An 18,628-nucleotide genomic window follows, 5' to 3' on the forward strand; every position below is an offset into this window, starting at 1 on the left:
TGTTTCACACACGCCAGAACTGCGTCACGCTCGCACGCAATATTGTCCAACCTCGTACAAAGCAACTCGCCTCGTCCGACGTCTTTGCGGTGATATAGGAAGCCAGCTTTCCAAGCTCGGCATTGTAAAACGATCGTTTGCAGCCGCGGGCAACACAGTGGAAACAGAAAAATCTCGCGCTTCAACGCTCGGATACTTATGAGCCACCGATCGATGCCACATCCTGCCGCCACGGTGACGCCACGAACCCTTCGACCCGCCACGCCATCGCGCAAGCAAGGAGCGCGTTGGTTGGTTCGCACACGTCAAAACATATGGGCCACATTGCACTTCAACTGCATAGATCGTGTATCCGGATGTAGGACTGTAGATGCGACACGCGCGTGATTTGCGCCGAGTTGCAAGCGCACTGCCGTGACAACGTGGTTGGTGGCGCATCGACTGCAGAACGCCATGAGCCGCGATGCCAGCACCAACGACTGGGCGACCGACCCGCTCGTCCACGACGCCTTTACAAGCATGTCGCCCGACTACTACGTGACAATCATCGACCCCAGCGCGGACAACAAGCCGCCGGCAGGGCCGCTCAAAGCCACAGCCGTCACGATCCATCGCGACACGAGCTTCAGCGCACACTGCCGCGATTCGCTCCTCGACTGGTACGCGGCTGGCGTCATCTTTTGGTCGCATCTCGTCAACTTTGATACGCTCCTCGTGTTCCTCGTCTCGCTCGGTGCGCCGAGTGCGTACTACTACTACATGCCGGCGGACAGCAGCGGCGTGCCGCAGCACTTTAGCGCCAACCTCTCGTGGATCCTCGTGACCTTCGCCGTCGTCTCGCCCATGATCATGCAGATCCGCCAGGCGTTCACGCGCCGCGAGAACGCGCTCGACGCCATCGCAGAGAGTTCGCGCCTCCTTGTCTGTCCATTGAGGTTGATGGACTGTATATCCTAGTGAAAGCAATCGCATCCAACATCCTCCTCGCCAACACGGTCTGGAACTGGGGCCAGAACGGCCGCCAAGCGCTGCCGCCCGAGCACAACCCGCGTGCCAAGCTGCTCCTCCGCGGTCTCCTCACGGACCTCTACACGTTTCTGCTCATGCCCACGTTCACGCGCGGCCGGCACCGCTTCACGCAGAGCGGCGCGGCCGAGGCCGTCCACTACAACGCGCAGGTCGACACACTCTACCAGCGCATGATGGTGGCGTTCCGGCAGCTGCATTTCCAGGTCGAGACCATGAAAGGTCTCGGTCTTCCGCCCAACGAAGCGTCGCGACTGAACCAGTACCACTGGTTTCTGCAAGCGCGCTTTGAGCGCCTCTGCAACATCAAATTGTACCGGACGCCGCAAGCGACGCGGTCGTTCAGTCGCCTCATCATTTTGCTGCTGCCGTGCTTTTACGGTCCGTACTACGTCTACATCATCGCGTCGGCCGACGGCCACACGAGCTTTGCGTTTGCACTCGTGCTGAGTGCGATGACGAGCGTGACGATGATTGGCATCTTCAACGTGGAGAAAGCGCTGGAAGACCCGTTCACCGAGGAAGGTCTCGACGGCGTCCAGGTCGACGTGGCCTTTCGTCGGCTCTTTCTCGCCCTCGACACGGTCTACCCAGCGGTCTACCCGTGACATTTCCGGACGGGCATTTGGCTCAACACAGTCCACTGTCAATCATTGTACGAGTAGGCTAAAAGACAACGAGTGGATAGTACCTTTGTAGTAAGTATTAGGTACATCTTCTTTGCGACTACTGCATGCAAGTGTGGGGGCTCAGTAGTACATGGTAAGAGCCATGAACCCTCTCGCCGACGACGTCTCGAATGCGTGGCCGAGACCCTTGACGATATACATATATCGCGGTTGCGAGGCGGTTAGTCGTCATATGTTTCCATGAGCTCTTGTAGCTGAAAGTGCTTGACAAACTCGGCCGCGGCGATCTTGTCCTAAGCCAAATCACAGAAATCGATGACGACTTGAGGGAAGTTGGCGCACTCTGCACTTGAACGTCGACTGGAAGAATTGGCGCGAGTACACAAAGACGAATTCGGCGACGAACGGCGTCTCGGCGCCAAGTGCGTGAGCGTACAAGTAGACTTCCAGCACGTCTTTCGACTCGTTTTGCGACGCGACGTGGAACCCGTGCTTGGTCACGTGCGCCTTGATCGCGGCCACCGACGGCGTGTTTTTAAAGTTGCACGAGAACGACCCCCTACAATACCCCCTTTTCTATCCTTTCGGGCGGAAATCATTGTCGTACGCCACGTCGACGGACTTCCAGAGGTCCCAAAACACCGCCTTCTTCATACTCCGCTTCGTATCGAGGGCGAACGATGTCGCTTCGACCGCTGCGTCTTCGCTCGACGCGTGCTCCTACGCCTCGCACGTTCCACACAATTGACATTGAAGACGCAGCGTGCTACCGAAGGGCTCTCGTCGGCTTTTTCCTCACCATGGTCGTCGGAGTCGGAGTCGTTGCGGGGGGGCGCGGATGCAATGTCGTCGAGCCGGTCGACCATAGGAGCCACGTCCACGTGCTTGATTCTGGTTTTGCCCAAAAACTCAGACCTACAATGACGACGATGTAAAGTGCGTCGGTGATATCATGCGCGACGAACGCAAAAAGGTCGTCGATCTGGGTCGTTTTCGAGTGGACCGTGCGGAGGAGCCACGGACAGACAATCAAATGCACCTGCCGCCGAGATGTCGAATCGTTCCATGATGGAGCTGGCGCGTACCGAGACAGTTCCCGTCGCGACCGCGTACTCGATGTTTTGGGCGTTCGCGCCAAGCACGCTGAGGTCGAGGACGCCAAAGACAACGAATTTGCTCACGAGAAGCCAGAACGCTACACAAGATCGTCTATAAGACAATATTGTATTGTCGTACGCACCGATGCCGGTCCACGCCGCGCTCAAAATCTCAAAGACGCGGCAGTGCATGACGGCGTTCGTGCCGCACTCGAGCTGTTTGCGCCACCCGTTGTAGAGGTGGAGGCCGTGCGCACTCACGACCTAATATGTCCGCGTCGCACTTGATACATGCTTGATACAAAACATACCGCGCAGGCGGCCCAGTACACCATGTAGATCGAGTAGAGAGGCACGCCGAGGCACGGTTTTCGGTACAACACGTTGCTCTCGAGCAGTTTGTACTTAATAATCTAGCATCAAAGGAGTCTCAGAGCACAATTTGGCCAAAGGTCGTACGAGGTAGAGCACGAGCTCGATCGTGCCAAAGAGGATCGCGGCTAAGGAGAGCCAGAGGAGTCTAAAGACGTCGCATTCTGCAAATGGAACCAAGCGATGCGAGACTACCGGTTGTGGATCTTGGTCAAGATTTCATTCTTGCGCATGTGGTACTCGTTGAACGACACTTCGACGACGCGCCGCGACTGCCCGTGCTGGAAGCTCTAGAAGAGAGCGTCGTCATTCGGTTCCGACAACTTGTCTTTGGAGCGTACGCGGCGCGGCGCTGGATCGCCCATCGTGATGCGGCTAAAGTCGCTCATCGGCGCTCCGACTCAAAAGACTTGGTGTAGAGCGGACTAAAGATAGCGATTCGGTTGCCACAACCTCGTGTTGCGATCAAGACTCGACTATATATTTTCTGTACACAGAAGTACCAGTCCCTCCACGATCTCTCCACGATCTCTGGGTGCGACGCGCTCGGTCCGCTAATGCGACGGCAAGCGGTGTGGAGCCGACCTGAATTGCAGTCGGTCGACCGAATCTTTCTTCGTCGAGGGTGCACACAGTGCCGGTGGGTGTCGGCTCGTGGCGTGCGTGCGATGTCTCGACGATGGACTCGACGCAAACTGAAATTTGTGCAAATACATAGTCTTCTAACGCGCTTAGATCTCGTCGTCGTTGCGGTACTTGTGCTTGGGGACAAACTTGGTCGCCTTCTGGGACTTCTTCTTCGGCTTGCCAATCTCGATCATATTCCGCTTCAGCATCGAGTCGAAGCGGTCCTGGAGCACCGAGCCCTTGGGCTTGAGCGTGCGCAGGTTGCCGCTGAGGTCTTCGGTCAGCGTCACGAGCGTGTCGCGGTTGAGCTTCCTAGACACGGGATTCGACATCAATATCACCGTCCCGCCTCCATCACACAAGTCATACTGCTTCTTGCCGCCCATGAGGATCTCGGGCTCTTCCTCGAGCTTCTTCTCGAGCAGGAATTTCTTGACTTCCTTTTGCTTGCGCGCAAGCTTGTCCTTCTTGTTAAGTTCGCCCGTGATCGAGTTGACACTAAGTTGATACTTTTCAGCGACCAATGGGGATAGCAGCATTGCGCGTACGTGTTGATCTGCTTGAGCAGCTTCTTCTCGGCCTTGCGCGTCTCAATCTCCTTGGTGAGCTTCTTGTGGCGCGCTTGGCGGTTGCGTTCGCTGCGCGTGTATTTCTCGTGAACCTTGAGCTTGCGGGCGCCCTCGGCCGTCTCGTCGTCCGAGTTGTTGTCGTCCGAGTTCTCCGCAGCGTCCTCGTCGTCCTACCAGGGTCGCTATGAGCGAACGAGGTGCTAGGTCGCTTATCGCACCGAGTCCTTGTCGTTGATGAACGCCTTGGTTTCCTCCGAGAGACCCTTCTTGATCCGCGCACGGTCGGCTTCGCGCTGAGCCTGCTTCTCGAGCTTCTTGGCAACGGCCTCGGCGAGCACGTCTTGATGGCTCTCGAATTCGGGGTGGTACGATTGACCAGCGGCCGCGACTTCGACGGGCTTGATCTTGTACTTGGTCGACGCCTTGCGCACAAGGGCCTACATTGCGTCGATTAGTACGATGATATTGCACGCATGTCGATGATCGTACCGCCTTCTTCTTGATGAGGGCTGGGGCGACGTACGGGTCTAGCGCGCGCTCAGCGGCGGTCGTCGTGATCGCAGCACCATCGCTGCCCCACAAGTTCTCCATCGTCGACGCCGTGGCCTGCTTCTATTTGCACGTCATGAGAGGCCATCGTCCTGCTGGACGCGGCGCGTACCTTGGGCTGCGGCTTGGCGGCGATCTTCTTGATCTTCTCTTCGATGGCCTTGGCCTTGGCCGGCACCACCTTGCTCGACCAGACACCGGGCTCCTTCTCCTTCTTGGCTTTCTTGGCCTTGGAGCCGGCCGTATCGACGGCGAAGAGGTGCTCATCGTCGTACGTCTGCAGCTTGGTGGCCTCGCCCTTCTCGAGGATTGCGGCTTCGACTTCGGCGCCGACCTCCTGGATACGTTGCAGCTTGCGCTTCCGGGCCATCGTTGTCACTTGGCTTTGATTGGTGAAATGACCAGCAGGACCAAACCAACCAATCCCAAAATACAAATTTTATCCTCGTTACAAGCACATGCAGCTCTTGTATCGAGAGAAAAGGATGGAAATACTGTGCTCCGACACCATCCCGACATTTTTCCAAATAGTGTATGTAAGGATTGCGTTCGCTCAGCACACTATTCAGAGTCATGTCGGTGTGTCCCGAGAGGCGACGTCAGAGTGAATGGACATGCGCATGAGTAGAGAAGCAATGCAAGGCGACGCAAGCGCGGAGAGCAGCGCATTTCTTAGCGGTCTATTCGATGCTAATAGGGTCAAGGCTGGGCTTTGGCGCGGCCACGTCGTACACTATATTAAGCTCACACTATTTCATAAAATCCCGCATCAGGTGAAAAATACAAAAAACCACGTTCGCGTTGTGAGGGCCGAAGCGACGATGGCCGGCAATGGACGCTCGAACGCCGACGCGGCCGCGATGCTTCGTGGACCAAGGCGCACGCGGGCGCCGGGCGGCGACGACGGAACGCGAAAGCCGTCGCGTGGAGGCCTTGGCTTCGTAGCAGCGGCCGACGCGGCCGAGCCAACGCCCGGGTACTCCACATCAAGCTTTGCAGCGATGTTCACTCCCGCTTCAGTACAGGACTCGTCCGGTGACACCAATGACGCGCCAGATGAAGAAAACGATGCACCGCGCGGGCTGGGCTTCACCCGAGCGGCAGACGAACCCGCAGCAGCGCCGCGCAGTGGTCTCTCGAACGCAGCCTTCGCCGCCATGTTTACATCGGCGTCGCGGCCCGACCACACCGATGCCACCGAAAGCCACCAAACAAACCCTCAAAGCGACGCTACACCAATGGACGACAACGAGCCCAACGACGCGCCTCCCGAGCGGTCGGGCTTTTCCAACACGGACTTTGCAGCCATGTTCCGTACCGCGACAGTCGAAACAGCAGACGACACCGCAGGCGCCTCTAACTCTACCAAGCCGTCTGCCCCAGCGCCGCCGCCAGCCCCAGAGCCAGTCCCAGAGCCCAAGCGGGCGCCCATACTGCCGCCAGCCAACATTGCGAGCATGGGCAAGTGGGAGAAGCACACCAAGGGGTTTGGCATGAAGATGCTGGCCAAGATGGGCTTCAAAGGGCGTCTCGGGAAGGACGAGCAAGGTATTGCAGTGCCAGTTGCCGTCAAGGCGCGCCCGAACCAGCTCGGTCTCGGCGCCGCGGGCTTTAAAGAGGCCTCGTCGCTCGCGCAAAACCAGCAGGTCGAGCGGGAGCTGCACGGCAAGACGATCGAAGACGAAGAAGAGGTCGCGCGCAAGGAGCAAGTGTTTGGAACGGACGACGGCGCGTGGCGCAAGCGACTTGGTGCGCCGAAAAAGCGCAAGCGGAAATCGGCCAAGGACCTTTTCGTCGACGACGACGATGAGGATGCGCCCATGCCCACGACCAGGATCATCGACATGCGTGGTCCCGACGTGGTGACGTACGAGAACGGGCTCTCGGAGCTCCAGAAGCAGTCGCTCCTCGCGGCCCCCGTGCTCGGCCAAGAGCTCCTCTACAACCTCCGAACGATCGTCAACGAAGCCGAAGGCGCGATCCGAGTCGGCCGGCAGCGCATTGCCGTCGAGCGGTCGCGGCTTCACGTTCTTCAAAACGCGGCATCGGCCACGTCCGAGAAGCACCACGCCGATGCGCAATCCCAAGCCAATTTGGCGGCGATCCGGTGCGCACTGCAGCATTTGCACGCAGAGATGGCCGGTGCGTCCGCGCCCCGTGGCCTCGAGCTCATTACGGACACCCTCGTGGGCCTCCGGCAGCAGTACCCGGTCGAGTTTGAGTCGCAGCGCATCATTGACGTCTTGCCGTCGCTTGGTCTGCCGCTGCTCAAGTCGCTCCTCGTGTCGTGGGACCCGCTGGACGACGTCGACGACGCCGCGCTCGCCTTCCAATCGTGCTTTACGTGGGTGCGGGACTGCTTGACGACCTGCGTCGCGACGCCGTCGGCCCAAGACGCCGGGCTTTTTGCCGTCAACCTCGACACGCGCCACGACAAGCTGTACCAGCACCTGTGCGAGGTCGTCCTCGTCCCGCACGTCACGTCGGCGCTGCATCGGTGGGACGTCCGTCGCCCGTGCCTTGGTCTGATTGCGTTTCTCGACTCGTTCGCGCACCCGCAGATTGTGTCGCATCTGCTGTCGGCTGCTATTTTGCCCAAGCTCCAGCACGCCGTGCGGTCGTGGAACCCGCAAACCGACCCGGTGCATCTGCACGAGTGGCTCCTTCCGTGGTCGACGCGCTTTCTCAAGGACGAGTTTGACAAGCCGCTGTTCCCGCTCATCCGAGAGACGCTCAGTCGCGCCCTCGCGCAGTGGCACCCGCGCGACGCGTCCATCTTTACCGTGCTCTCGCCGTGGCAGGCGGTGTGGACCCCCGAAGACTTTGCCGTGTTTACGCACAAGACCATTGCGCGCAAGCTGCTCCGGTGCTTGAACCGCGAGCTCTCGGTCGAGCCTGGATCGACGAACGATGTCGCGCCGCTGCAGTGGACGTTTCAGTGGCACGGACTCCTCCCCGACCGGCAGCTCATCGCGCTGCTCGAAGGTGAAGTCTTCTCCAAGTGGCTGCACGTGCTCCGGCGCTGGGTCGAGAAGGCGCGAGCCGCCGCAATCGAGGACCGCAAGACCATGGTGTCGGAGATGGTCGTCTGGTTCCATGGCTGGAAAGCGCTCTTTGCGCCGCTCTGGCACTTGGATCGCATCCGCCTCCAGTTTGCCATGGGCCTCCAGCTGCTCAAGTGCGTCGAGCGGGGCACGCTGCCGTCGCTGGACGTGCTCGCGAGTACGTACGACAAGGCGCTCGTGCTCGGCGGCAAGCAAGCCGCCCGAGCGCGCGATGTGCCTGTCGCCACCGATGTGCTTCACATTCGCGACGTGCTGGAAGCGCTGGCGCTGGACGCCGGTATCGACTTTGTCCCGCACCCGCGCAATCACCGCGTGAGTGGCAAGCCCGTCTACTGTTTTGGGTCTCTCTCCGTCTACTTTGAAGCCGACGTTGTGTTTGCCGAAGCGGCAAAAGGGTCGTTTGCCCCCATGGACATTGAGAGCCTCTTGCGTCGAGCCCGCGCCTCTTGATCCAATACAATATATAGCTATATATTGGTCGTATTGTACCACATGACAACGTGTCCAAACTATGCGTTGCTACTCGTATGTGGGGACGGCTTGGCCTTGGCCGCGAGCAGCGCTTCGAGAAGTGTCGTCGCGTTCCCAAGCAAATGCTGCGCCGTCTCGATGGAAATGCCGCGGTTGTGCGCCGCGACCAGTGGTCTACAAGCACACCATCGCAAATGTATCAATCATATAGTATCAAGAAAAAAGACCGTACGCGTTCTTGGCCGCGGCGGTGCGGCCTTCGTCAATCACGTCGGTGCAGTGCCGCATCGCGCGGCGGAGCTGGTCGATGGCAATTTGCAAGTGACGCCGCACCTCGTCGTCGAGCTCGTCCGGGTCGCCGAGGAGGTTGCGGCGCATCCAGGCATGCTCGGCGTCCCGGGGTACCGCGCGCGTCCGTCGCACTTCGCGGAGCTCGTGGAGCATGCTTTGCATGAGCCGGCGCAGCGCCAAGAAGGCGGCCGCGACGCGGATTTTCTTGGCCTTGAACGGAAAAAGGCCGTTGGCGAGCACGGCTTCGAGGTCGTCGCGCGAAAGCGAGTACGCGTCGACGTACGTGAGCGTGCGCACCACGTAGTTGCGCACGCCGTGGCACAAGATGACGTCTTCGCCAAAGAAGCGTCCTTTCCCAAGGACGCGCCCGAGGCGTGCGACGATGCCTTTCGAGACGATGTACATCTTGTCGGTTGGGTCGCCGTGGTGGATGATGTTTTCATTGGGCGGAAAGAGCTCGGCGCGGAGCTTTTGCGTGATCGCCGTGACAAACCGAACGTGTTCGTCGTACGGGCCGCCGTTGAAAAAGTGGACGTTGTTGGTCCACTCGCCGTTGGTGTAGACGGAAATGAGCCCGCGGAGGCCCGGCGACAGCGTTGCAATGACGTGGCTAAAGTACTTGTGCTGGAGCAGGTCGCGGCTGTGTAGAAAGTACTCGCGGAGCTTGATCTTCATGGCTTGCGGCACCTTTTCCTTCTTCATATAGACATTCAGGTGGTCCATTTGCTGGTTGAACTCGGTCTCGGACTCGTCCATGGCGGCCACGAGGCCACACACGGCACCAATGACTAGTTTGGACAAAGTTTGTCCATTCCGTGAATCCAGAAAGCGACGACGTACTGTAAGCGTACGTGCCACCGCCTGCTAGCATGCACATGATGCACACGACGCGCTCAAAGTCGGTCTTTGGCTGCACGTCGCCGTACCCCACCGTGCCGATCGTCATGACCGACCAGTAGAGCGACACAATGTACTTGGTCGACTCGTCCGCGCTCGCGATGTGGTACGCCGACTGCCAGTTCTCGGCGCCGTCCGCGACCGCCTCGAGCTGCGGCGTGAGCCCCCACAAGCACGCGAGCCAGTGCGCGAGCATGAGCACACTGCTTAGAAACTTGGCGAGCTTGACGCTGGTGTACTTGAACCTACGTGACCGCCCGTGAGGTGTCTTGTCGCCGATATTGCGTGGACCCGAGGATGGCTTCCCAGCGCGAGTAAATGCGGGATGCGCGGAAGACCCGGGCGAGTTTGACGAGGCGGAAAAGCCGAATGACGCGAATGATCTTGAGCGTCTTCAAGTTGGACGAGGAGCTGTCCGTGCCGAGAAACTAGATACGATCGATGACATCACCCACAATTGGGGATACTCGAGTTAAATACCATGCCCACGAAATCGAACGGCAGAATCGAAACAAAGTCGGCCAGAAACCATCCTACATCCGACCCCAATCGACCGATGTCGGACAAAGGAGCCGCAGAGGACGCGGGATCTCAACGCACCGCGAGCGTAGTGCGAGATGATCATGGACGGGTCTTCGACGAGCTGGTTGGTCTCCTTGTCGACGTACGGGGTCATAAAGTTGAAGATCATGTCGGTCAGAAACGACAGGTCGACGATGCGATCGAGGACGAAGAGCGCATTGATGGCGTCCGTCGTCACAAAGGCAATCTCGTACGGCTAGAGAAGATATGAAATCATGCATATTGGTAGTACAGGCATCTACCACGACGAGCGACGTCCACATGAGGAGGAAAATCATGTAAATGTCCCAGCCAGCACGGAAGCTCGAGTTCGGATGCAGATGGGCCTTGCGCCGATGGAAGCGGTCGAGCTGGTTGAGCTGGTAGACCTTTTTGCTCTTGAGAAATTCCTTGTTCTTGCGCATGACCATCTGGCCCTCGTCGTCCATCGAGTTGAACGAGCGGCGCATGAGACGGTCACGCAATGGCACGATCTTGTTCGAGAGCCCGTGCGGATGATGGCTCTTCCCATGGCTGCGCGCCGACGACTTGGCCACGATACCGTCCTACGCATTCGATACATCGCCGCCGCCGGAAGCATGGTGCACCTGCAGTGTATCACGCTCTGGGATGGGCGCAGACACGTCGTGCGCCAGCGTGCTCTAGAGGTAGACGCGTGAGCAGAAGCAGCGAGGCGTGACGGCGCCGACCTTGCTGCTGCCCGATCGCCCAATCTTGGACTAGTTGCATGGCATGAGCCATGGCATGGAGGCTTGTGGCATGCACGTACCGGCAGCCTCGGTAGATGGAAGGAGCGCGCAGGCGGCCGCTCGGGCACCAGCGTCGCCGGGCTCATGCTCGGCTCCGCCATCGCGACGGATGAAACGACGCTGTGGAACTGCTTCCGGATAGAAAGGCCGAGGTATCCGGCGCTCCTTACTGCAAGCATGGCACCAGCACCGCCAAGCCCGGTCGGCGTGCTTCGCGGCCACGCCGCCGCGGTCAACAGCGTGGCCTTTCTCGAGCAGGGCGGCGCCACGTACCTCGCGTCCGGCGCTGCCGACGGCAATCTCAAGCTCTGGGATCTCTCGATCCGGCGACCCGCTGCGTCCATCTCGGCGCACTCCAAGGCCGGTATCTTGTGCGTGGGCATGCTTGGCGATGCCCTCCTCAGCCACGGCCGCGACGGCTTTCTCGTACTCTGGGACGTTGCCAACGGCGGTGTGCATGCGCGCCAGCGGCTAGCGTGCGGCTCGTACACGTTCACCAAGGCCATGGCGCTCGGCGCGCACTCGATTTTGTCGCCGCTCGAGGACGCGCAGGCGGTGCGCTTCCTCATCGAACATCGTCCTGCGCTCATGCCCTGCACAAACGACAGCTAGGCATCTTTGACACGCGCGTCGACAACCAAGCACCCGCCTTGCGCTTCAACGGCGCCGCGCTCCAGTCGGGTAGAGTGACGTGATTGCTTCCGGAGTCACGCTCACACGCCCAGCGCAGGCATGTGCATGGCACTCGACGTTCTACCCTCCGCGACAGCCAGCGACGGCGATCCGTGCGCGAGCTTTGAAGGCGGACTCGTCGCACGCTTTGATGTGCGCGCGCCTGCAACGCCTGTCGCCTCCAAAAGGTCGCCGAGTCGCCATGTACGCTGCCTCTGTCTCTCGGTGTGTGGATCGCATGTCATGTTGCGTCTAGTGGTGTGCATGGCCGCAACGCCGTCCGGGACGCTGCTGGGAAGCCCGTCGCACGACATGTACCGCATGAACTGGGAGACGTCCGAGGCGAGCGTCGTGTACAAGGCCAAGTCGGAGGGCATCAATGCCATCGCGAGCCGCCCTGACGCCCGCATCTTTGCGTCCGGTGGGCGCGATCACATGTACGTGGGCGATCCAAGTATCAATATATCAATCAACCGAACCGTAGGGTTCGTGTCTTCCACAATCGGACGAGTCGGCGCCTCGCGACCCTCAAGTTTCACACAGATAGCGTTTACTGCGTCGCGTTTGCAGCCGACAATAAGCTGATGGCGTCGAGCGGCAAGGACACGAAAATCGCTCTCTGGTCCATCTACCCGCCATCGTGAGTCACGTGGAGCAACCGACCGAAATGTATTAGTCGTCGTTCTATCTCCTACTACAGGACACTTGTACTCTCCATTGGTATGCTTACAGCTCTTGCGTCTCCGTTGGATCTCTCTCGTGCTGGCGGCAAAACAAAGAGTCGCTGTGCCGACTCACGTACGGGTTCAAATCCCACCACTGATGAATCTCTTGGTTCCACCAAATTGCACTTTTTACCAGCAATGTCGTCCAATCACGTCGCATTTCGGGTCGTCAAACGTCATGTTGTACGCGTTATTCCTATCTGTTTGCATTTGGCCTCTGGAGCCTTTCAACCTACAGTAGAGAGTACTTCCTGCGATCGGGAAGGATCACAAAACCATCGCCGCGTCTCCTCGCGGCAATTACTTTGTACCTAGCGCAAAGGAAGGGGTCGAAACTCCAAGTAAAATCACTAAGTCGTTCACCATGCCTGGATGATTTCGCTGTTTGAGGCGTTGGAGGGTTAAACCACAATGGACATACCTTGAGGACACTCGTCGAATATGAAAGTTAGCGCTCTCTCGCGGATGATGTGTTGCGATGGCTCTCCTCAAAAGCTACATGCTGGTGTGCGTCCGAGAAGCGTCGACGGCCATCGTGCTCAATGCAATACGAGCTGTCGCGTGCGAGAGGCAACCAATGTGGTATTTGCGACCAAAGAAATCAAATTGAAAAGGCGATATCGAGCGACTTGTCTCGAAACGAATTCCAGTCGCGACGAAACGACTACAAACGACTTGGCGAGATGCAGCTGTCGGGCAGCCGGCACCCCGATGACGTCGTGCGACCTGTCCACGTACGGTCCGACCGCGTGCTCCTGAGCTCACGCTCCGATTTGTAGCGGCACCGCATCTCGATGAAGCTGGCCGGACTCACGTCCCAAGCCGACGTGCGCCTGACCAGCTTTGTCGCACTCCAGGCCGAGGCTCGACTCGACCCGACACGGCCTTTGCTCATGCCACAGTGTAGATGCAAAAGCAAAACATGGAGGCCCCGCCGACGCTCCACGAAATGCACCAGAAGCGCTTGACGCAGCCGTCGATGCGCGAGGTCTTCCAATCGGAACTGACGCGCCGAGGGTCGAGAGACCTGGCGGCCATGCAGCTCCGGCCAAAGGACAACAAGCGATTGCTGCACAGTGCGTCGCGTCGCACGCGAACGCTCAAGAAGCTCCAATCGGTGCCCAAGTGGTGGCACATTCACCGGTACTTGGAGTCGACCGCGCCGTTTCGGTGGCGCTGGGACATCTTGATGCTCTTGCTCCTCTTCTACACGGCTCTCCTCGTCGTACGTCTCTGGAGATGCATGTGGATACATCGGTGTGGATATGTGTGTAGCCGTACGAGATTGCCTTTGTGACCGAGACGTCGGTGACGGCGCTGTCCGTCGTCAACAATATGGTCGACGTTCTCTTTTGCCTCGACATGCTCTTCAACTTTGTCACGCCGTACGTCGACAAGGCGACGAACGCGGTCGTTGACGAGTACGGGCTCGTGGCCAAGAACTACTTGCGAGGTGCGTGCATCTATCAAGTTATCGATATCGATTCAAAAGGTCGCAGGCTGGTTTCTCATTGATTTTGCGTCCATTTTTCCCTTTGAGACGCTGTCGTCCAGCGACAGAAGTAGCGATTCCAACACGCCCGCGCCCTCGAGCCGTCTCGTCGTGCTGCGCATTCTTCGTATCCTTCGCATCATGAAGCTCATGCGCGTCTTTCGCGCCAACCGGATCGTCGCGCGCTGGCAAGCCCGCCTCGACTTTCCAATCGCGCTCTCCAAGCTCATTTCGTTCACGTTCGGGATCCTCGTGCTCGCCCACTGGCTCGCGTGCGTCTGGGGCACGACGCCGCAGTTTCAGCACAACTTGGACGCGTTTGGGAACCTCCAAGATTGGACCGTCGCGTACGGTATCAACGGCAGCTCGCCGCCGACGCAGTACATTGCGTCGCTCTATTGGTCCGTCATGACGATCGGCACGATTGGGTACGGTGACGTGTCGGTCGTCACGTCGGCCGAGCGGATGATTGCGATCCTCTGCATGATCATTGGCTGCGGCAGCTACTCGTTCAGTTAAGCGTCCTCGCGTCTACAACCGACACTACGTGTATCTGTAGTCATTGGGTCCATTTGCGGTCTTGTCTCGGGCCTGAGCGAAGCCACGACCGAGTTCAACCAGAAAATGGTGCGATTTTGTTGTCGATGTTTTTAGCGCCAAACGTTGAAGTGTCGATGGTAGGACCATCTCAACATGTACATGGCTAAAGAAGACTTGCCGCAAGAGATGAAAGTCATGTTTCGAGAATACTTTCTCCACATGCGCGACCAAATGCACCACAAGTACTTTGCCCACGCGCTCGATACGCTCTCGCCGGGCCTCCGCGGCGAAATCGAGGTCTACACGTCCGGCGAGTGGATTCACCGTATTCCTTTTTTGTCGGCGGGCCGACGTCGCAGCACATTCGGTTTGTGACGGCCATCACGCAGCGCCTCGAGCCGGTCCTGTACCCGCCCAACGAAGTCATGATCCACATCGGTGACGCGACCGACGTCTTGTACATCATTTCCCGCGGGTCCGTACATTTCTCTTTTCTGTCTTACTAGAATTGGGTCGAGTCGACCGACGGCGTAGGCTCGTCGCCCGGCTCGGACGCCTCTTTGGGAAAGGCCACTTTGTCGGCGAAGACATTGTGCTCAACCATGGCGTCCGGCACTACGAGGTGCGGACGTTGACGTATGTCGACACGCTCGCACTGCGCCGGGACGACTTGAACGCCGTCCTCGAGACGGGCACGTTTCCGTTCAAGAAGGCGCGCATTCGCCGCGCATCGATCTTGCTCGCGATCGCGCGCAAGATGGAGTACCTCCTCGACGAGCTTCGCTACAAACGCAATCGACCAGCGTACAACTGGAGCGCCGCGCAAGAGTGCGAGTGGTTTCGCGCCCACCTCTTCAACGCGGACGCGGCGAGCATGGTGCGAACGAAGAGAGTGGCACGTGCTGATATCGTTGGTGCGTAGCGGACAGAGAACCGGTCGGTCGTCCACGCGATCAAGCACACCCAGATCGCGCTCGCGGCCCTCGATCGCATCGGCCTCCTCGACGGCACGCTGCGGGACCGCGATGATTTTTATGCCATCAACATGGCCATCAAGACGAGCCTGACCATGCTTTCGAACGCCATGCACACGAACCCAGGCACGTCGTGACATTAATAGACGATATAAGTTGAGGTGGTGTCGATGCTATGAGTCACTCCATGCTTCGTCTTACGGAAGAAGCCCGTTGATGTAGGACGGTACATCCTTTGGCAACAGTCACTTGACGTCCACTTCTGTTCTGCTCTGAAGTACACGGGCCCGTGTTGAGGGAGCATGGCCTCCCTCTGTCTGGTGATCACACGTTGGAGTTGTTGACAGGGGCGGAAGTGGTCACATAGAACTACGGCCACGAGTTTCTGTACAGATCTGTGTTCTTATATTCGCGCCAAACAAGCTACGACGAGTATGCTTCACACCGCCTTGTCCGATCGAGTGATGTTCGTCAACCACTACGACGTCGAGCGTCGCAGACACCAAGGACGCGGATGGGGGGTTTGGATTGAGGTTGAGAGACAGGGTGGGTAGCAAAAAACGTGTACGCTGAACTAATGACTGCTGCTTTATACATGTATATCGGTCGACGGTGGCCCCGGCACCAGGACCCTCGCCTCGACCTCTGCGAGCCTTCATGGCGACGGCATCACAGCCAAGAACGTCAAGCGATCGAGCATTCATTTGCTTGGCAAAAGTAGCGTCGACGTATCTCGACATATCTCGTCGCGGGTGCCACCGACGGTGCGTGGCCTGTGGTTGCGCTGTGTGCGTGGGAGCGAGGGGCACGAATATCGTCCGGTTCAGCGCTCGATCGGAGGAAGGGCGAACCCTCTTTCGGCGTACTCGCGTGTGCACTGCGATACAAACTGTGCGACGCTGTGGCATCGCGCCGCGCTGGCCTTGGCCTCCAGCGTGAGGTTCTCGAGCCGCTATGCGTGCACACTTCGCACCAACGACGACGACGACGTTGCCGCACCTTGGCTTCGTCATCGCACTGCGTCTGGAGCTCGCGCAAGGCTGCATCGCGCCGCAGCGCCTCGACCTCCATGCGCTGCATCGCTGCCGCGACACTCGCCGCCACCGCCGCTTTCGCTGCGCGTCGTTGCTGGACCGCGTCCATGGTGCTGGCTTGCTGGGCCACGGCCGTTTGGCCGAGCTACCAACGCTACTAAGTCTCACGAGGCATGCATGTGGAGTGGTAGTACGTGGAGGCGGTGCTGAACAGCATCCAGGGTCTCTTTGGCAGCGGCCACCTGCGCCCGCCGCGTGCGACTGTCGACTATTGTCGACGCGATCGCGTTCTCGACAACGCGAAGCTGCATCTCGTGCGTGGCTCTCTACTTCGTGTTGAAGCATATCCAAGGCAAACACACGGGCTTGGGCGTCGTACACGGTCGTGGCACACAGGTGCGAGCGCCTCCGAGGCTCCGATTGCGGCGAGCAGCTCCTTGCGCTTTGCTTGCTCCCGCGCGAGACCTTCGTGGGCCGCAGCCACTTTGGCGTGGAGCGCTTCCAACGCGCGATTGATGCGCTCGTGGTCGCTCACGCACGCGCGCACCTAGACATGATTGCAATGCGTTGTCAAAGCAGTGATTCGAGTACCGCCTTGGCATCAATCACACTTAGACTGCGGTCGAGCCAATGCTTGTCCTCATCGTCAATCCAGCTACGGGTTCGGACGAGAGAGGGTCTGAACTGGCGCGGTGGAGGCTTTGGTGGCGGCTTGTCTTGCACAAAAGTACATGTCCGCGTGGTTTTCTCCTCGAGGTACATGGCGAGGTACCCATGCGGGTCTTTGACTTTGGGTGGAGACACATTGCACGCACCGAGCCTGGGTAGGGCGACGCATTCGCGGGCCTCATGGACCTCGTAGCATTTGCTTCGGGCACGATACACCATGATTGTTTACCCGACGTAACTGATTTTGACGGGCCAGTTGAGCACGGTATAAATATTTCTCAGTCGTTGGGTGGTGTTGAAAAACACCAGGTATGGAGACACTAGGTCAAGGCAGCGCATTTACGAGCGCTCGCCACGGATGCGGCGGGCGAGCTGGATGTCCTTGGGCATGATCGTGACACGCTTGGCGTGGATCGCGCACAAGTTGGTGTCCTCGAAGAGACCGACAAGGTACGCCTCGGCGGCTTCCTGGAGGGCGAGGACCGCCGAGCCCTGGAAGCGCAAGTCCGTCTTGAAGTCCTGGGCGATCTCGCGGACGAGGCGCTGGAACGGGAGCTTGCGGATGAGGAGCTCCGTCGACTTCTGGTAGCGACGGATTTCACGGAGCGCGACCGTACCCGGGCGGTAACGGTGGGGCTTCTTGACGCCGCCCGTGGCGGGGGCGCTCTTACGGGCGGCCTTGGTGGCGAGCTGCTTGCGCGGGGCCTTGCCACCGGTGGACTTGCGGGCGGTTTGCTTGGTACGAGCCATTTTGGAATATGACTCTCGACGAGGTCCACTTGCTCTCGAATTCAAGGCCCATGGCATTTCTGGCGCTGCCAGAAGTGTTCCGCCAATGGCATCTCCTTCTTTTACTACGAACCATTTGGATTCGTTAGAATGCACCAATCATCGTGTACTGTGTCTTGGATTGGCGGAATTCAACATGCAAAACAATGCACCAATCAAATGCCGTCACACGCGCCCACGACGCGTACCAGTAATGGCGGTCGTCGCCGTCACCTTGGTTCATTTTCAATTTTCCAGTAAATCGACAAGAACATCATGTCTGGTCGTGGCAAGGGCGGCAAGGGTCTCGGCAAGGGCGGTGCGAAGCGCCACCGCAAGGTCCTTCGCGACAACATCCAGGGCATCACCAAGCCCGCCATCCGCCGTCTCGCTCGTCGTGGCGGTGTCAAGCGTATCTCGGGCCTCATCTACGAAGAGACGCGCGGTGTCCTCAAGGTCTTCCTCGAGAACGTCATCAAGGACTCGGTCACGTACACGGAGCACGCTCGCCGCAAGACGGTGACGGCCATGGACGTCGTCTACGCGCTCAAGCGCCAGGGCCGCACGCTCTACGGCTTCGGCGGTTAAATCCGCTGCTGCATACTGTGCCGGGCTCGTCTCGCACAAACAAATTTGGTGTTTTTAAACACCACCCATTGTTCAAAGAAACCTTATTTACCTCGCAGTCTCACTGCTGCAGCAGCATTGAATCGCGCATTCGCTGTAGCTGCGTCGTGCAATGGAATTCGTACGTGCATAGGTGGCACACCGCCTTTTAACCGCATAAGACCAGTAACGTCGGCCAAGTCAAGCACACCGCAAAGCTCAGA

The 18,628-nt window shown here is 58.9% G+C and overlaps 9 protein-coding genes across 9 annotated transcripts; 5 read left to right on the forward strand and 4 right to left on the reverse strand.

Moving 5' to 3' along the window:
- Window positions 1-407: 407 nt before the first annotated feature.
- SPRG_07484 (hypothetical protein) lies at window positions 408-1,634 on the forward strand (the record flags this gene model as incomplete). The annotated part of the gene is made up of 2 exons (XM_012346622.1): window positions 408-907; window positions 958-1,634. The coding sequence occupies exons 1-2, from the start codon at window positions 454-456 to the stop codon at window positions 1,632-1,634; spliced, it is 1,131 nt and encodes a 376-aa protein (XP_012202012.1). The 5' UTR covers window positions 408-453.
- A 242-nt stretch (window positions 1,635-1,876) lies between these two features.
- On the reverse strand, window positions 1,877-3,553 carry SPRG_07485 (hypothetical protein; the record flags this gene model as incomplete). The annotated part of the gene is made up of 11 exons (XM_012346623.1): window positions 3,466-3,553; window positions 3,320-3,414; window positions 3,212-3,272; window positions 3,064-3,165; window positions 2,896-3,016; window positions 2,741-2,850; window positions 2,621-2,694; window positions 2,426-2,570; window positions 2,263-2,375; window positions 1,998-2,214; window positions 1,877-1,948 (listed from the first exon to the last, which is right to left on the reverse strand). Exons 1-11 carry the CDS (start codon window positions 3,511-3,513, stop codon window positions 1,877-1,879), a joined length of 1,158 nt encoding a protein of 385 aa, XP_012202013.1. The 5' UTR covers window positions 3,514-3,553.
- A 255-nt stretch (window positions 3,554-3,808) lies between these two features.
- SPRG_07486 (hypothetical protein) lies at window positions 3,809-5,264 on the reverse strand. Its single transcript, XM_012346624.1, has 6 exons — window positions 4,982-5,264; window positions 4,810-4,932; window positions 4,539-4,757; window positions 4,300-4,490; window positions 4,121-4,249; window positions 3,809-4,063 (listed from the first exon to the last, which is right to left on the reverse strand). Exons 1-6 carry the CDS (start codon window positions 5,237-5,239, stop codon window positions 3,856-3,858), a joined length of 1,128 nt encoding a protein of 375 aa, XP_012202014.1. The 5' UTR covers window positions 5,240-5,264; the 3' UTR covers window positions 3,809-3,855.
- A 398-nt stretch (window positions 5,265-5,662) lies between these two features.
- Window positions 5,663-8,427, forward strand: SPRG_07487 (hypothetical protein). Its single transcript, XM_012346625.1, has one exon. It carries the CDS (start codon window positions 5,691-5,693, stop codon window positions 8,382-8,384), a length of 2,694 nt encoding a protein of 897 aa, XP_012202015.1. The 5' UTR covers window positions 5,663-5,690; the 3' UTR covers window positions 8,385-8,427.
- SPRG_07488 (hypothetical protein) lies at window positions 8,412-10,603 on the reverse strand (the record flags this gene model as incomplete). The annotated part of the gene is made up of 7 exons (XM_012346626.1): window positions 8,412-8,579; window positions 8,638-9,484; window positions 9,537-9,838; window positions 9,885-10,021; window positions 10,074-10,126; window positions 10,194-10,371; window positions 10,418-10,603. The coding sequence occupies 7 exons, from the start codon at window positions 10,601-10,603 to the stop codon at window positions 8,444-8,446; spliced, it is 1,839 nt and encodes a 612-aa protein (XP_012202016.1). The 3' UTR covers window positions 8,412-8,443.
- Window positions 10,604-11,101: 498 nt separating this feature from the next.
- On the forward strand, window positions 11,102-12,299 carry SPRG_07489 (hypothetical protein; the record flags this gene model as incomplete). Its single annotated transcript, XM_012346627.1, has 5 exons — window positions 11,102-11,479; window positions 11,533-11,605; window positions 11,655-11,792; window positions 11,853-12,033; window positions 12,081-12,299. 5 exons carry the CDS (start codon window positions 11,102-11,104, stop codon window positions 12,238-12,240), a joined length of 930 nt encoding a protein of 309 aa, XP_012202017.1. The 3' UTR covers window positions 12,241-12,299.
- A 927-nt stretch (window positions 12,300-13,226) lies between these two features.
- On the forward strand, window positions 13,227-15,464 carry SPRG_07490 (hypothetical protein; the record flags this gene model as incomplete). Its single annotated transcript, XM_012346628.1, has 8 exons — window positions 13,227-13,546; window positions 13,597-13,774; window positions 13,821-14,327; window positions 14,373-14,440; window positions 14,495-14,650; window positions 14,713-14,828; window positions 14,888-15,230; window positions 15,276-15,464. Coding segments are annotated over 8 exons (1,877 nt in total), but the record flags the coding sequence as incomplete, so codon positions are not given.
- Window positions 15,465-17,369: 1,905 nt separating this feature from the next.
- On the reverse strand, window positions 17,370-17,780 carry SPRG_07491 (histone H3; the record flags this gene model as incomplete). Its single annotated transcript, XM_012346629.1, has 1 exon — window positions 17,370-17,780. One exon carries the CDS (start codon window positions 17,778-17,780, stop codon window positions 17,370-17,372), a length of 411 nt encoding a protein of 136 aa, XP_012202019.1.
- Window positions 17,781-18,046: 266 nt separating this feature from the next.
- On the forward strand, window positions 18,047-18,386 carry SPRG_07492 (histone H4; the record flags this gene model as incomplete). The annotated part of the gene is made up of 1 exon (XM_012346630.1): window positions 18,047-18,386. Exon 1 carries the CDS (start codon window positions 18,075-18,077, stop codon window positions 18,384-18,386), a length of 312 nt encoding a protein of 103 aa, XP_012202020.1. The 5' UTR covers window positions 18,047-18,074.
- Between the last annotated feature and the right edge of the window lie 242 nt (window positions 18,387-18,628).

The sequence above is a fragment of the Saprolegnia parasitica genome (genome assembly GCF_000151545.1).
Source record: "Saprolegnia parasitica CBS 223.65 unplaced genomic scaffold supercont2.30, whole genome shotgun sequence".
Lineage (NCBI taxonomy): Eukaryota > Oomycota > Saprolegniomycetes > Saprolegniales > Saprolegniaceae > Saprolegnia > Saprolegnia parasitica.

Coding starts and splice junctions, on each gene's coding strand:
- SPRG_07486 (XM_012346624.1), bottom strand. CDS start 5,239: ATGGCCCGGAAGCGCAAGCTGCAACGTATCCAGGAGGTCGGCGCCGAA. Junction 4,933..4,981: donor CCGCCAAGCCGCAGCCCAAG/GTACGCGCCGCG, acceptor ACGTGCAAATAG/AAGCAGGCCACGGCGTCGAC. Junction 4,250..4,299: donor CTGCTCAAGCAGATCAACAC/GTACGCGCAATG, acceptor GTATCAACTTAG/TGTCAACTCGATCACGGGCG.
- SPRG_07487 (XM_012346625.1), top strand. CDS start 5,691: ATGGCCGGCAATGGACGCTCGAACGCCGACGCGGCCGCGATGCTTCGT.